General features: G+C 38.4%; 1 protein-coding gene across 1 annotated transcript in view; it reads right to left on the reverse strand.

The window, feature by feature from the left end:
- Window positions 1-6,955: 6,955 nt before the first annotated feature.
- Window positions 6,956-14,098, reverse strand: part of RAB8B (RAB8B, member RAS oncogene family) — a 55,949-nt gene continuing 48,806 nt past the window's right edge. The window contains exons 6-8 of the mRNA XM_058737487.1: window positions 12,928-12,993; window positions 10,352-10,402; window positions 6,956-9,507 (exon numbers count right to left, since the gene is read on the reverse strand). Coding sequence (XP_058593470.1) covers window positions 9,415-9,507; window positions 10,352-10,402; window positions 12,928-12,993 — 210 coding nt within the window. The 3' untranslated portion in view covers window positions 6,956-9,414. The remainder of the gene's footprint in view (window positions 9,508-10,351; window positions 10,403-12,927; window positions 12,994-14,098) is intronic.

Raw genomic sequence — 14,098 nt, forward strand, 5'->3', positions numbered from 1 at the left:
ATTATGATAAAACGTCACCTTTGCTCACTGAAAACAGACATATATACTTTCCATTTACTCCACAATATACTTCATTTTGAAATGTCTTATATAGTACCTACTGAAACTCAGGTTGAGACCACAGTTCAAAATGATGGAGTGACTCACCATTACATATTCTTTTGGTTCTATCCTGAATCAAAGTTACCAGATGCAATTCCATTACTTCAGCTCCATGCAGAAATGTCTTCACGAAGCATAATGGACTCATGTCCTTAGCATAAATTAAGATTTTTATACCACAAATGGCCATCTACATTTTTCCTGCATATTTTATAAAACTTTATCATTGTTCAATATCTTTAGTAGATCCATGCTTTACTACTTGAGTTCAGGGCTAGAAAAAAGTTTTGTTTCTCCCGATAGATACACATGCTCAGCTTTGAGAGCTAACTCATCATATTCAGGCTTTATTGCACTCTCAGGAAGCTTCGAGCTAAATTTAATAGTCGGTTATAGCAACTATTCTGGTTTTTTTTAGCATTATAATTACTGCCATGACCTCAGAAAACGACGTATTCTTTTATCCCTATTTTAATGATTTGATTACCCCAATCGTAACTAAGATCTTGTGTCTTGGTTAAAGCTGCCTCAAATATCTTGTAGTAGGCAACTCAACAGGCAGAACTGTAAGTTGGGGCAATTTGTATTCATAGTGTCTTGACCATATTTCAGTTCAATCTTAGTCCTCAAATCCACTTAAAAACAATGGGAAGGTAATGTAAAATGTAATGGGTCTGCCCCCCCGCCCCCATCAGTAAAGACATCTTTAAGTGATGTCTTTTGGAAGAGAAAAGAAAGCAACTAGACCAAATTGGAAAAATCACCAAGAAAATAGTCATCTTCAGCATTCATGGTTATTTACTGGAAAAACTGATTTCAAGTTTTCTCTGAATAATAGCACCTTACATTTATATAATGCATTGTTATTTGAAGAACACTTTTACACTGACTTCAACAATTCTGTTTACAAGAGAGGAGTTTGAGGTTAAGTAGCAGTGCTATTGACTCCTCAAGCTTTTATGCACTATTAACATCCCCTGAAAACTTGAAAACATAAGGTACTAAGTGATGATGGTTAAATCCCTAAGAGGTGACTGGCAGAAGGAGGCTGGCACATGGTATGGCTCTGGATATAGACTTCTGGGAATTCCTCAGAATTGGGTGCATGTAGGAAGCTGGGTGTGGGCAGGGAGGTTGTGGGGAGGGGGGGGTACAAAAGTAATACCACATTTTAGCAATTTATCAGATAAGGCTTTGACATACCTACGTGTAGCTCACAAGATACTAATGAACTCACTTGAGCTTTGTTTCTGGTAGTGCTGATAGATTCAGAGTTACTCAACCATCTATTCATTCATTCAAAATGCATGCTGAATAGCGATGAAGTTATCAGGCACAATGCTGGGCAAGGGGAATCCACCAGGAGCCAGATGTGCTCCTGTCTCCGTGAAGATTACGGTCTAGTGCGAAGCCGGATAGGCAGGTACAGGGTGCTGTGAGAATGTATAGGAAGAGGGAAGGGCACCCAGTCCAGATGTGTGAGGTTTTGCTAAAGAGAACATGCACTCACTCAGGTCTCTGCTTAGGAGTTAGCAAAGATGAGAAGCAGGGGAGAAATGGATGGACAAGGAAAGGCCTCCAAGTGAAAGAAAGCAGGGCATTTCTGAGGGACAGAAATTAATTTTATTTGGTATGGGGGAATTCTTATATATTCCCGGAACCAATATTGGAAAACCCAAATTTTGAAGGTAGGACACATGAAGAAAAGGAGAGAAAAAGTTTCCTCAATTTATCAATACATAGGTAGCATTCTGGGTGATTTATTTTATTAAAAGGAAATTCTTCTGTATTTAATAAAGACTAAAATAATGTAAGGTAAGCGCTAGAATAAAAACCAGATAATGAAGCTCCTCTTTTTCTTGCTATACTCACTGAGGCATTGATGAATTTACTTTAAATTTTTCTCTAAGAAGTAAATGGGGGAAAAAACTCCTAAATTACTTAGCTTTCTTCAATCACATGTTAATTTTGATGAAGTTCACTGGTTCCTTCAACGCTGATTAAACACCTACTATGTGCCAGGCTCCTTACTGGATACCGTAGATTCAAGCTCCTGGGAGCTTAGAGTCTAGTGGGAAGGAAATAAGCAGACAGTTTGAATCCGGTACAGTGACACTCTGGGCCTACAGAGGAGGGGGTTCCTAACCTGGATAGGTTGTGCAAGAAGTCTTCCCAGAAAAACCCTTAGTAAGTCTTGAAAGATAAGGAAGAGTTAGCCAGGAAAGGGGTAGGAAGTCAGCAGAAGGAGTGGCATAAGAAAAGGAATGACAAAACGTGGTGTATTTGGGAAACTGCAATTAGTGGTGACATTTAAAACGGGTATGAGTTAGGGTATGACAAGATCCAAGGCTGGAGAGAAAGATGTGGGGGTGGTAAATGGCTCTGTTTGCCAGGCTAAAGAGTTTAGTTTTTTATACCCCAAGGTATGAGGTATCACTGAAGGATTAAATTTGGCAGTGATAGAAGATTCCAGTTTATTATTTTTTTAATTCTTATTTATTTTTTAGAGAGAGAAAGAGAGAGAGAGAGAGTGGGGAAGGGGCAGAGAGAGGGAGACACAGAATCCGAAGCAGGCTCCAGGCTCTGAGCTGTCGGCACAGAGCCCAACGCGGGGCTCAGACTCACAAGCCGGGAGGTCATGACCTGAGCCGAAGTGGAAGGCTTAACTGACTGAGCCACCCAGGCGCCCCTGAAGATTACAGTTTTAAAAGCCTGTTGGCACTGTGAAAACCAGCTTGGAGGAAAATAAGATTCGACACTGGGCGACTGGTTAGGAGAGGTTGCAGACATCTAGGCGAAAGATGACGAGGCCTGAACAGAGGCAGAAACAATGAACAAGTGGACAGATTAGAAAGAGATTAAGGTGTTTGATCTATAAGACTTGGAGGCTACTGAGCATGCAACTCTTGATCGCGGGGTCATAAATTTGGGACCCATGTTGGGCAGAGAGATTACTTAAAAATAAAATCTTTAAAAAAAAAAAAAAAAAAAAAAGAATGCTCCAAAGGGGAACCTGGCTGGCTCAGTCAGCAGAGTGCGCAACTCTTGATGTCAGGGTTGTGAGTTTAAGCTTCACGTTGGGCGTGAAGCCTACTTAGTTAAAATTAAAAAAATAAATAAATAAGACTTGGAGGCTAGTGAACTGTGTACAGATCTAAGTAGGTGATGATGCTATCTAACACAAGGAAGAAGAAAGGAGACAGAAGAGCTTTTTCCTCTTAGGTTTAAGGGCTGTTGGTGGGAACTGCTGGGGAGGAGGACAGATGGAGAGCTGAGTATGAGTTTCAGACTGTATTTGATGTTTGAGGTACCTGTAGCAGATCCCAGGGGAGATGTCTGGTGGGTGGATCGACTTGGAAGTCTGCCCATCTGCAAAGAGGTTGGGGCTAGAGATATAAACTTGAAAGCTGTATTAGTTTCCTATCATTGCTGTGACAAATAATCACAATTTAGTGGCTTTAAAGCAACACAAATCTATTCTCTTAAGAGTTCTGGAGGGCAGAATTATGAAATACACCTTACCAACCTGTTAGGGCCAGGTTGGTTCCTTTTGGAGACTTTAGGAGAAAATCTCTTCCCTCACCTTTTCCAGACCCCAGAGGCTACCTACATTCCTTGGCTCACAGCCCTTCACGATCACACCTTTTCTCCCTCTGTTTCTGTCATCACATAGTTTCTGTTTGATTCCAACTCTTCCTGTGTCCCTCCCATAAAGTCTCTCGAGATTACATGCTCCCCACCCTCCGATAATGCAGGACAACCCCCCATTTCAAGATGCTTAACTTGATCATATCTGCGAAGTCCCTTTCCCTGTATAGAGTAACAATCACAGGTTTTAGAGATTAGGACATGAACATCCTTGGGGGCCATTATTCAGCTGACCACAGAAGTTATGAACATTTAAAAGCCATGAAAAGGGATGAAATTATTTTTGGAAAAAGTGGAAAACCAGGAGAACACTGTCACAGAAGCCGTCACGAGAACATTTCTAGGAAGAAGAGATATACTGCTCAAATGCTGCCAAGAGGTTAACCCAGATAAGGACTGAAAATTGTCAGCTACTTTAGCAACTAGGCAACTGTAAATACAATGTCAGTGAAGTGGCAGGGGTGGAAGCCAAACTGGAGGAGAGCTGAGGGATAAATGAAAACTGAAAAACTGAAGACAGTAACTGTAGTCAACTCTTTGAAGAAGCTTAGCTACAACAGAAGAGGAAAAAGGGCAATAGGTGAGACAGAGAGAAAAGAGTCGGGGCCAAAGGCTGGATCAACTTCCAAGCTGATCTGCCTACTAGACATCTCCCCTGGGATCTGCTGCAGGTACATCAAACACCAGGGCTGCTTAGATGCTGAAGGGACAGGGGTGACACAGGAGAAGGGTGTAAAGGTAGAAGAGAAAGAGCTGCGAGTTCTCTGAAGGGTAGGGGGGGAGGAAGAGTTCAGAGAAGAGGCAGTGGTGCAAAGTGCACAGAATGGAAAAGATGCCTCTATTCCAAAAGGAAGGAGTGAGGATGAGGGTTGGCGATGGGCAGCCAGCCCATAGGAAGCTATCGGTTGGGGAGGAAGAGGTGGCTAAGAACCTCGTGTTTGATTGATGCTTTTCTCTGTGAGGCAGGAGGTGAAAGACCTATCTACTATGAGTGAAGGGAGAGAAGTAGGAAGCTCGAGAACCGTGAACGTTCAAAATGGTGGTGGAGCTGAATGCGAAAGGCTATGGCCAGGAATGTGCACAAGCATAGTGGCCAGGAATGTGCACAAGCATAGTGGCCAGGAATGGGCACAAGCATAGTGGTAGGACAGCAATAGGTCCAGGGCCTCAATCCATGGGATTTGGAAGGGAAAACAAAACAACAGAAACTACACTTGTGAGGACTAAGAAGGGAAGGCTACAGTTCTAGAATAGAACAACCTCAATGTATGCTGATGTAGGTATGAGCAGATGTGGCCATTTTTCTAAGTTTTAAACAACTTCAGGTCAGATATGTTTGCTAACATATCTTATGTCTACCACGGTTTGAATCACACACACTTAGCAAATTTGAAGAAACATTTTTTAAACATGCAGTCCATTTCAGAGTCGGGGGTGTTTTCATTATGTAGTTTTTATTTTAGACGAACATTATTGTAAAAAAAAGTTCACCTGGAATAAAGTCCATTAAAAAAAGAAAACACACAGCATCAGTTATCAGTATACAGTTAATGAATTGGCTTAAACAAGATTAACCACATGACAGGTTCACTTTATCTGCAGGAGCTTTTCACAATAAGCCGTTGAAGCAAAAAAAAAAAAAAAAAAAGGAAAGAAAAAAAAAATGCCGAAACATACACAATAGGACAATTCTATGGAAAGACTAGATATTTCCCACTAGGGGCATGATTTTAGTCAAATCGTTTATGGCGTTTTGCATTAAAGGAACTACAGTGTCAGCTGCAAACAAACAAAATAAAACCCATCTGTAAGGCCATAGGAATGAATTATAATAATTAAATTCACATTTTAAAAAAGGTAAGAAAATGAAACAAGAAGTTTCTATTAGTTCTTGGCAATAAGAAATGCAATTGCATATGGCACAAGCATTGCAAAAAACAAAGTAAAATTTGAAAATATCCCTAAAATAACTGTTTGCTAATTTTCACTTCTGTAAATTTCAGTCATTTAGAATTTTTTCATATTGAACATGACTCCCATTAAGATTATTAGTCTAAAAAAAAAAAGACTGATTCTCCTGTAAAATTGTGCTGGGATTTAAATTTTTATTAGCATATCATGTACCTCTAGGACAAGGAATTTCATTTTTAGACATTCCTTTTTCCTCCCTTCTTTGGATATCACAAGAAGGAAAAGGAATGGTCCTTTCTGTTAAAAGAAAAATTCTAAAAAACCCGACAGCAGAAATGAGTGCTTAAAATCTGAGCTAAGTAAACCAACGTAATGAAATGCTGTTTTAAAATTTGAAGCTCAGAAGTCCATCTTTAAAGATTAAGTACTAAATTTATAAAGAAATCTAAGTCATGAACTAGAAAAGAAAGTCTCCTTAAATGTATCACTTACTGTTCACAGGAAAAACTTTATAAGTCTTAATACAGATTCTCAGCATTCAGAATCCGTAAAATGGAGTTATAATCTCTTACTTAGAAATTTCTGCAAACATTTATCTATATTGCACAGCTAAATTTCTTAATGTAGACAGGGCGAGAATACCTTTTTTGCACTAAGTGGATATGACATGTATGTTCTATTCTAAAGTAAACTATCTCCTACCTCTTCCAATGATGTCTTTAGTCCAAAACAAAACATAAAATCTAAATGGTGCCGGATGCTTAAAGGCTGGCTCACTGTTTTTCTACCAGGTATTAGAATACTAGTTAGCTAAATGAGGTATAATTAAAAAATAGTCCTTCAGAGTAAAGAGTATAGTCTTCGGAACATTTATAACAAAGACTGCACAAAATGCTCACGTAAATAGTAAGAAACCCTGTGGCGCCTCCTAACCGACGCACAGGTGGTTATTTTCTCATAATCTGTATGAAGTAAAACATAGCGAAAATAAATTCCCAGCGAAACGTCTTACAATCAACTGGTTTACATGCTAACTTAGTTACAGCACATTTTCATGGTCTGACATCCTCAGACTCTATTTGAAAAGGTCTAGTCCAATCATTGTCAAAAATTCGCACACGGACAATAAAGTGCAGCCACCGAACCACTAACTGCTGCCAAAGTCTGCGTGTACCTTTCCCCTAAGACCACAAACATGTTCACGCAAAACTAGATTTCTTCAGTTTCAGCAGGGAACAGACAATTATCTGTCACTAAAATTCATCTACAAATAGAAAAAATAATGCACTGTAGGTACATTATGAAGCAAAGTGGAGTATTTATTGGGGCATTTTACCATGCAGAAAGGGAATTTCCTATGGTCTTAGCTCAAATTATATACAATTCAGCAAAGCTACATGTAAGAAAATAGCAAGGACAATTTATTTCTATATAACAGAGCATATATCCCCAAATTGCTGCTACTTCAAAGAGCACTTTTAGACTCATCACTTTTACAGGCTCTTTCAAAGGGAAATTCATGGAGACTAATTATTAACCCATATAAGACAAAAGAAGAGAGAAGGAATAAATCAGAAGCAAAGCATTCTGTTAAAAAAAAAAAAAAAAAGCCTAACCACAGAAAATGTCAGTTTTGGTTTGCAGACAACCCCTGAGATATAAACCAAAGTGTTAAGACACCAAATAGTCAGAGGTAAATTACTAGAATTACATTCATACATGGTGTCATAGCACTTGCCTTTTAGAAAGTACTTTGTTACCATTCAGAAAGCTTAACCGCTTGGATATTTTTTCGGAAAATTAGCAAAGACAAGATGTTTCTAAGAAATTATTTTTTCTTTCCAAAAATGTATCTAATTTTAAGATGGTAGATGTACAATCAGCTTTCAATCGAGCAATTACTGATTGTACTGGGACACCAGCAGGTGCCTCTAAACCGATAGGTAAATAAAAAAAAAAAATCAAGAAGGCTGAAATTTGTCAACATTAAGTTTAGCGTATCCATCAAAAATAGCTCTGGTATATTTGCTGCTGCTAAACTGGACGTAAGTTTTCAAACAAGTACTAAATAAAGGTTGACTGGTCCAAGCATTCTAACGCTATGTCTTAATTTGAAGCACAATGCTCTGTGGTAACAAGCAATCCATTTCCATTTTCCCCTCCACTCTAAACTATCAAGCATGGTGGTACCCTCTATGAAACAAAAAGGACCTAACAGGAAGAGTGATTATTAAGAGAGTTCATTACCCTAATCACCGATTTATTACTCCCTTCTGTGTTTTGACACTGAAGGCTAGGATAAAAGCAATGTCAAAATTATCTGAATTTGGCACATCTACAAAAGGTATACCAGTACCAGTGTTTGGTGAGAAAGGCAGCTAAGCTCTTGGTTGGCTTTGACCCAAATGACTGGACCAAGTTCTGTAACAATGAACCTGAACAGATGGAACTGGGTTCTACACATTCAACAACAGCTGTTTTAGAATGGAAACCTTACTCATATTTTCTCTAACAAAAGGGCAAGACTTTTCCTAGAGGCTGCACTAGGTCTAGGTCTAATTATCTTTATTAAAAAAAAAAAAAAAAAAGAAGCCCAAATAAAACCAGAATAAAAAATCTTTATGTTTACCATCACCAAGAGCTATCTCTATTAAATTTATATCAACAAGTTAATCTCTCTCCCTGTAGGTAAGCTTTCTACGAACAAAGGTCTAAATATAATTCTTGTTAACTCTTGCAGACAGGGATTACAGTAGGAACTGGGTATTACAAACGAAACCAGCAAGCTAGGGAGTGAACCTAAGAAAAAAATATATTACATATGCTGATGTGACGGAACAATAGGACGCTGAAATAAAACCCAAATGGTACATCTCTCTGCCTGTATAAAATTCAGCTCAAGAAGTTCACAATTAGAAACAGACAACAATGTTCAAATATGTTATGTTTTAGATAACTGAGCAGTTACAACAGGTCAAAAATAGGAAAGAACAGTGAATACAAACCCCAGGAAAAGTGAGCTTAAGGTGATTTCCAAATGTAGCTTCTACAGATGAGGCAGAGGTAATCAATTGAAAAAGTGATTTCTTCAGCTACCCAAACTCTCTGACCAAAAGGCCAGGAATGAAGCAAAATTCTCAACCACCTGGAGAAATAAATTGCGGCCTCTGATGAATAGATGGACATTTTTATGAACTTTTAAGATGAATTTTATCAGAATTTAATGATTCTTATTGAAGGAAATCACAAACTAGAGCCCTTAAAAAAATTCTATCAATGCAATAACATTTGGCCACATGAACCAGACCCAACATCTTTTAGTTTTAGCATATTAATCTCTGCGTTAAATGTTTTACTTTTTTCAAACACCCCCCAAGTGCACAAGTTTGTCTAGAACTTCACAAGGCAAAAGTGTGCAGATACGAGTCTGAGACTGTGCTGTAGCAGGGACAGGCTAACACTGATGTGCAAAGTGAAAAAGAAAGATAGCAGCTTCTGGGACAAACCAAAGAAAAAACAAGTTAAGTCCTGCGTATGTCTCCACTTCATTGCTTCCATGTTTGAAAAAAGGAGCCTGTTATCTTTCTAGGCCACGAGGCTGGAACCCACGTGGCGTTCTGTGTTGAGAAGTCTAGGTTCAGTGGTGTTCTCCGCAGCAGCCGGGCGGTGTGGTTCTGAGGCTGGCTGACCTGTGCTTTCAGAGAAGCCGGAAAGGGTCCTTTAGGTGTGCTGCAGTCTCTCAGAAAGAGTTCATCAAAGTAGCGAGCAACGGAAGAAACTGGTCTTCTTTGATCGGTTTTCTGTTATTTTCACTGGTCCACCTGCCCCTGATGAATTGCTGTCATTCTAAAAAAGGGAAGATAATAAAGTTACCATGCAAATTGAAGTTTCATGGTTTGGATCCAATTATCTAAAAAACACAAATATCAAATAAAACCATAAATGCGTATTCAGTAGAGTTTTTTTATTAGAAAGTAACTCGTTAGGCTCTGACATTGTTTCTTTGGAAATGGTGGATTCAAACGGGAAAAATATTTTTAGGATAGCACCTTTTATGTTAACAATATGTTAGACAGGAAGCTCCTATTTCCAGTTCAGAGAAATTATAGCCAAAGGCCTGTAAAATTTCAAGGGTAATGAGGGAAACGATGTTAAGATATTGGTATAGGCAATCCTCTTGTTAGATGTAGGAAGAGTTGGTAACATAAGGTATACAATTATATTCAGGCTTCAGGTTAAAACAAACCTCCAATGTGGTCCTAATGATTCATCACTGAGATCATGTCTAATTTAAGCAAACGTTAACAACTTTAAGATCATAATTACATATAGATATAAGTATCTGTCGCATGAAAACTAAGCTACATAATTTTATGGCAAAAATTTAATTTGTGTCATTAATATTTTAATTATTCTGGTCAAAATTCCATTAAAGACCACCTTTAAGAGTCAGATGAAAGAACTGAGGCAGCTGTGGTTCAGAAGTAAGAAACATGAAGAAACAGAAATAAGAATCAAAGCTCAACCAGGTGAATACGTGAGTCCAGAAGAAAAGGAGGCAACGTGAATATATCAAAATCAGGCCTATCCTTTTAATCAAATAAAAGCACGAATCAAATTAAACAGCATGAATAAGACCACAAATTTAACAAATAGCATAAGGAAAATAAAAATGATAAGTGATACAAACCATTTTTCTGTTGAGTTTTGTCATTATATCCCGTGCAAGTGTAAAAAATGCCTAAAGGTAAACCAAACATTTTATTATTATATGTTTATAGCATATTTTAAAATAGAAATGTGGAATTTTCATTAATTCATTATAAAGTATATTATTTGACACCTTTAATCAAGAAAAGGACATAACTACAATCATAGTACACACTTGAATAGCCTCTTATTTTTCAATGATATCGTAAACACTTCCAGTGTTATAAAACTGTCATGCATTCACTCACCAAATATTTTCTGCACATAATATCCGGCACAAGTTTCTAATGTGACACTGGTTGAGTTATGGGTAGCTTTCTCGGTGCACCAAGAGCACCTAGTGGGGTGGAGGCTCTAAGTCCTGCCACGTCCTCAGAGAGGGACACAGCACCTGGTTTAGGAGATGCTGAATATCTGTTTAATCACTGAATGAATACCTAGAGCTCTAGAATCTGTTTTCCCAAAAACCTCTACCTTTTATCTCCAATCTCCTCCCTTTCAAACTGCTTTCACTCTTGTACCGAGAATATATCATCTTCCATGTCTTAGCTCAGCTAAATTCCCCACCATGGAAATCAGTTCAAATGGAAGCAGGACAAATCTGACTAATCTCACTTTGTGTCTAGTGTCTCTTGACCCAAACCACACATTTTTTAACTCTATCATCTCTACTTTATTTCTACAGAGCCAGGACTTTTTCTTTTTTAAGATTTTATTTTTAAGTAATCTCCACACCCAATGTGGGGCTTGAACTTACAACCCTGAGATCAAGATTTCGCACGCTCCACTGACTAAGCCAGCCAGGCACCCCTCTACAGAGCCAAGACTCTTAAAGCACCTTCAGTTGTCTCCATGCTAAACCCACTGTTGTCACTTTCTTTGTTCCCAAACACTCCTGATACCCGCAAAGATGTTCAGCAGGATTATGTCCAATCAAGCCAAATAGAAACAATGTGACAACTGCTATTATCACTCATTATCAGTGTTGCACTGTCACACTGGTCACCTGTAGGTCTAAGTTTCTAAAGAAGCCCATCCTAGTTCTTATGACAAACCAACTGCACTAAGTTAAAGCTCTGGGCAAACTGCTAATTTCTGTAGAACACCTGGTCAGAATAAGCAGCTCAGGCAACTCCCCAGCTCTGTATTTCCATAACTCAAAGCTTGCTCTAAGCCACAGGTGTGAGTAGGGTGCACAAAAAGAGACCTACACCTGCTCCATTAAGCCAGGGTATGGAGTTCATCCTGTGAGAGCAATCCTATCTGGGCCATCTCAGTGAACATATTTTCTTCTGTCTCTACCAAAGAGGCTCCCCTTTTTCTGCTTTTTTGTGGCAAACGGATCTATGCTTATCTATGCTTATGTAAATAAATCAAAAGAAGCTTCCTGTTTCCTAACACCCATTAGCCAACCCGGAAAAAAATTAGTTTTATTGAAAACAAAGAAAAAGTTCTGATCAGTGTTCACTAGCCAATAAAGTCATTTCAATCTCAATTTTTAGCCATAATGTTATGGTGAGTGGTGAGTAGCCTAAGAAATTAAATGTCTACAAAGCCATCAACATTATTGTTTATTGAGTTACATGTATTAACGCACATATATCATTTTTGTGATCAGTTTAAAAAATGTTTTTAAAAAAGAAAATATTATTAACCTCCCCCCCAAAAAAAAAGAAAAAAGAAAATATTATCAACAACTCTGCCGGTGATAAATAAAATCTATTCTTAGAAGTCTTTAGATGATTTGGTTGTCTTTAACAGTTAACTTACTGAAAATGTATTAAACCTACTCTCTGATAGACACACTTATTTCTACTAAATACTGCTGTGTTACAATGTATCATGCTTAATCTAAGGGAACCTGTTCAATATACGGTTTCTCTCTTGAGAGAGTACCGACATGAAAGTAATTAAGACTCTCCTGCTACAGGCTACTATAGTATGACAGGAACCATGATAAATGAGCAGAGGACACTATGCTTGGTCAGTGAGTGCAGGATTTCCAGCTTCCCAAACAAAGGGCAAAGGTGAACTTAAATGGAACTTTTACCTTCTGTTCCGTGAATCTTAACTGAGCAATCTCATTATAGCCCACATGGAGGCTGGGTGCATTTAACAACCTGAGTCCGCATAAAGTGAGAAGCACAGAAGTTCACAAGATGGAGGTGGAGTTCCCACAAGACATTTACCAAGAAAATGACAAGACGGGGTGCCTGGGTGGCTCAGTCCGTTAAGCGTCTGACTTCACCTCAGGTCATGATCTCGCAGTCCGTGGGTTGGGGCCTCGCGTCGGGCTCTGTGCTGACAGCTCAGAGCCTGGAGCCTGCTTCAGATTCTGTGTCTCCTCTCTCTCTCTCTGCCCCTCCCCTGCTCATACCCAATCTCTCTCTCTCTCTCTCTGTCTCTCTCTCTCTCTCTCTCAAATAAATAATAAAACATTTAACAAAATTAAAAAGAAAAAAAGAAAGAAAGTAACAAGTCTTGGAGAGTTGTTTGAACACAGGTACCTAAGCTCTAATGCTACCCCAGAGAAGTCATCAAACATTTCTTTCTTACCTCTTCTACATTTGTACTGGATTTTGCACTTGTCTCCAAGAATTTAATCCCATAGTCAATTGCTAACTGAAAGGCAAACAGAAACATTTAAATTCAGTTCAATTTGCTTCAACATATAAAGCATTTCCATTTTCTAGGTTTCTCAAAGTCCCAAAGGTACAGTATGCAGTTGAGAACTCTTGTGGTTCTCAAATTTCTTTGCTTTCTTCTATTTTTTGAAATGTAGACATCTAACTCATTCATCATAAGTAAAATGGCACTGCTTTCACTCAAAACACCATTTGAGTACTTCTTTTTTTCTATTATGCTTCAGTTCTCTAATATACTTACAAGAAAAACTGTGATGGGCAACTGGGTGGCTCAGTCAGTTAAGCGTCCGACTGTTGGTTTCAGCCCAGGTCATGATCTCATGGTTTGTGAGATCAAGCCCTGCATAGAGCTCTGCACTGATAGCATGGAGCCTGCCTGGGATTCTCTCTCTCTCCCTCTCCCTCTCTCTCTCTCTCTGCCCCTCCCCTATGCGTGCATACACTCTGTCTCTCTCTCTCTCTCTCAGAATGAATGAATGAATGAATGAATGAATAAAAGAAGAGGAAGAAGAGGAAGAAGAAGACGAAGAAGAAGAAGAAGAAGAAGAAGAAGAAGAAGAAGAAGAAGAAGAAGAAAAGAAAAACTATGAAACAGACACTCGCTCCTACCCTTAATTTGGGATTCATTGACGTCTTTTATCTGCTCCCAAAGTACAACTCTCCCAACAGTCACTATACGGACTTTTCATTTTTTTTAATAAATTGGTGCAGGAGATAATGAAAGCTTAAAATACTAGGTACTCAATGCTTTCGTTTTTATTTGGTTTCTATTTCCATCTACTCCCAAAAAGCTCCCAGTTCACTTAAAATACAAAGACTAAATGAATGTTCATAGGGGAAAAGTTTGCAGTCAGATTTAAAAACAAAATGTATTTTGTATGTATCACTAAAAAAAGGCACAGCAAAATTCCAAGACTTAAAAATTGAAGCCTCTAAGTTAATTTAGAAAATGTTAATTTAGAAAATTTAGAAGTAAATATGTACATATAATAAACGTTTTTGCTTTTTTTGCAGGATGCAAAATAGAGAAATCCCTGTAAATGAGATCCATAGCTTTGATGAGTTACAAGCAGTTTATTCAT

Source organism: Neofelis nebulosa, chromosome 7 (assembly GCF_028018385.1).
Source record: "Neofelis nebulosa isolate mNeoNeb1 chromosome 7, mNeoNeb1.pri, whole genome shotgun sequence".
NCBI classification, from domain to species: Eukaryota; Metazoa; Chordata; class Mammalia; order Carnivora; family Felidae; genus Neofelis; species Neofelis nebulosa.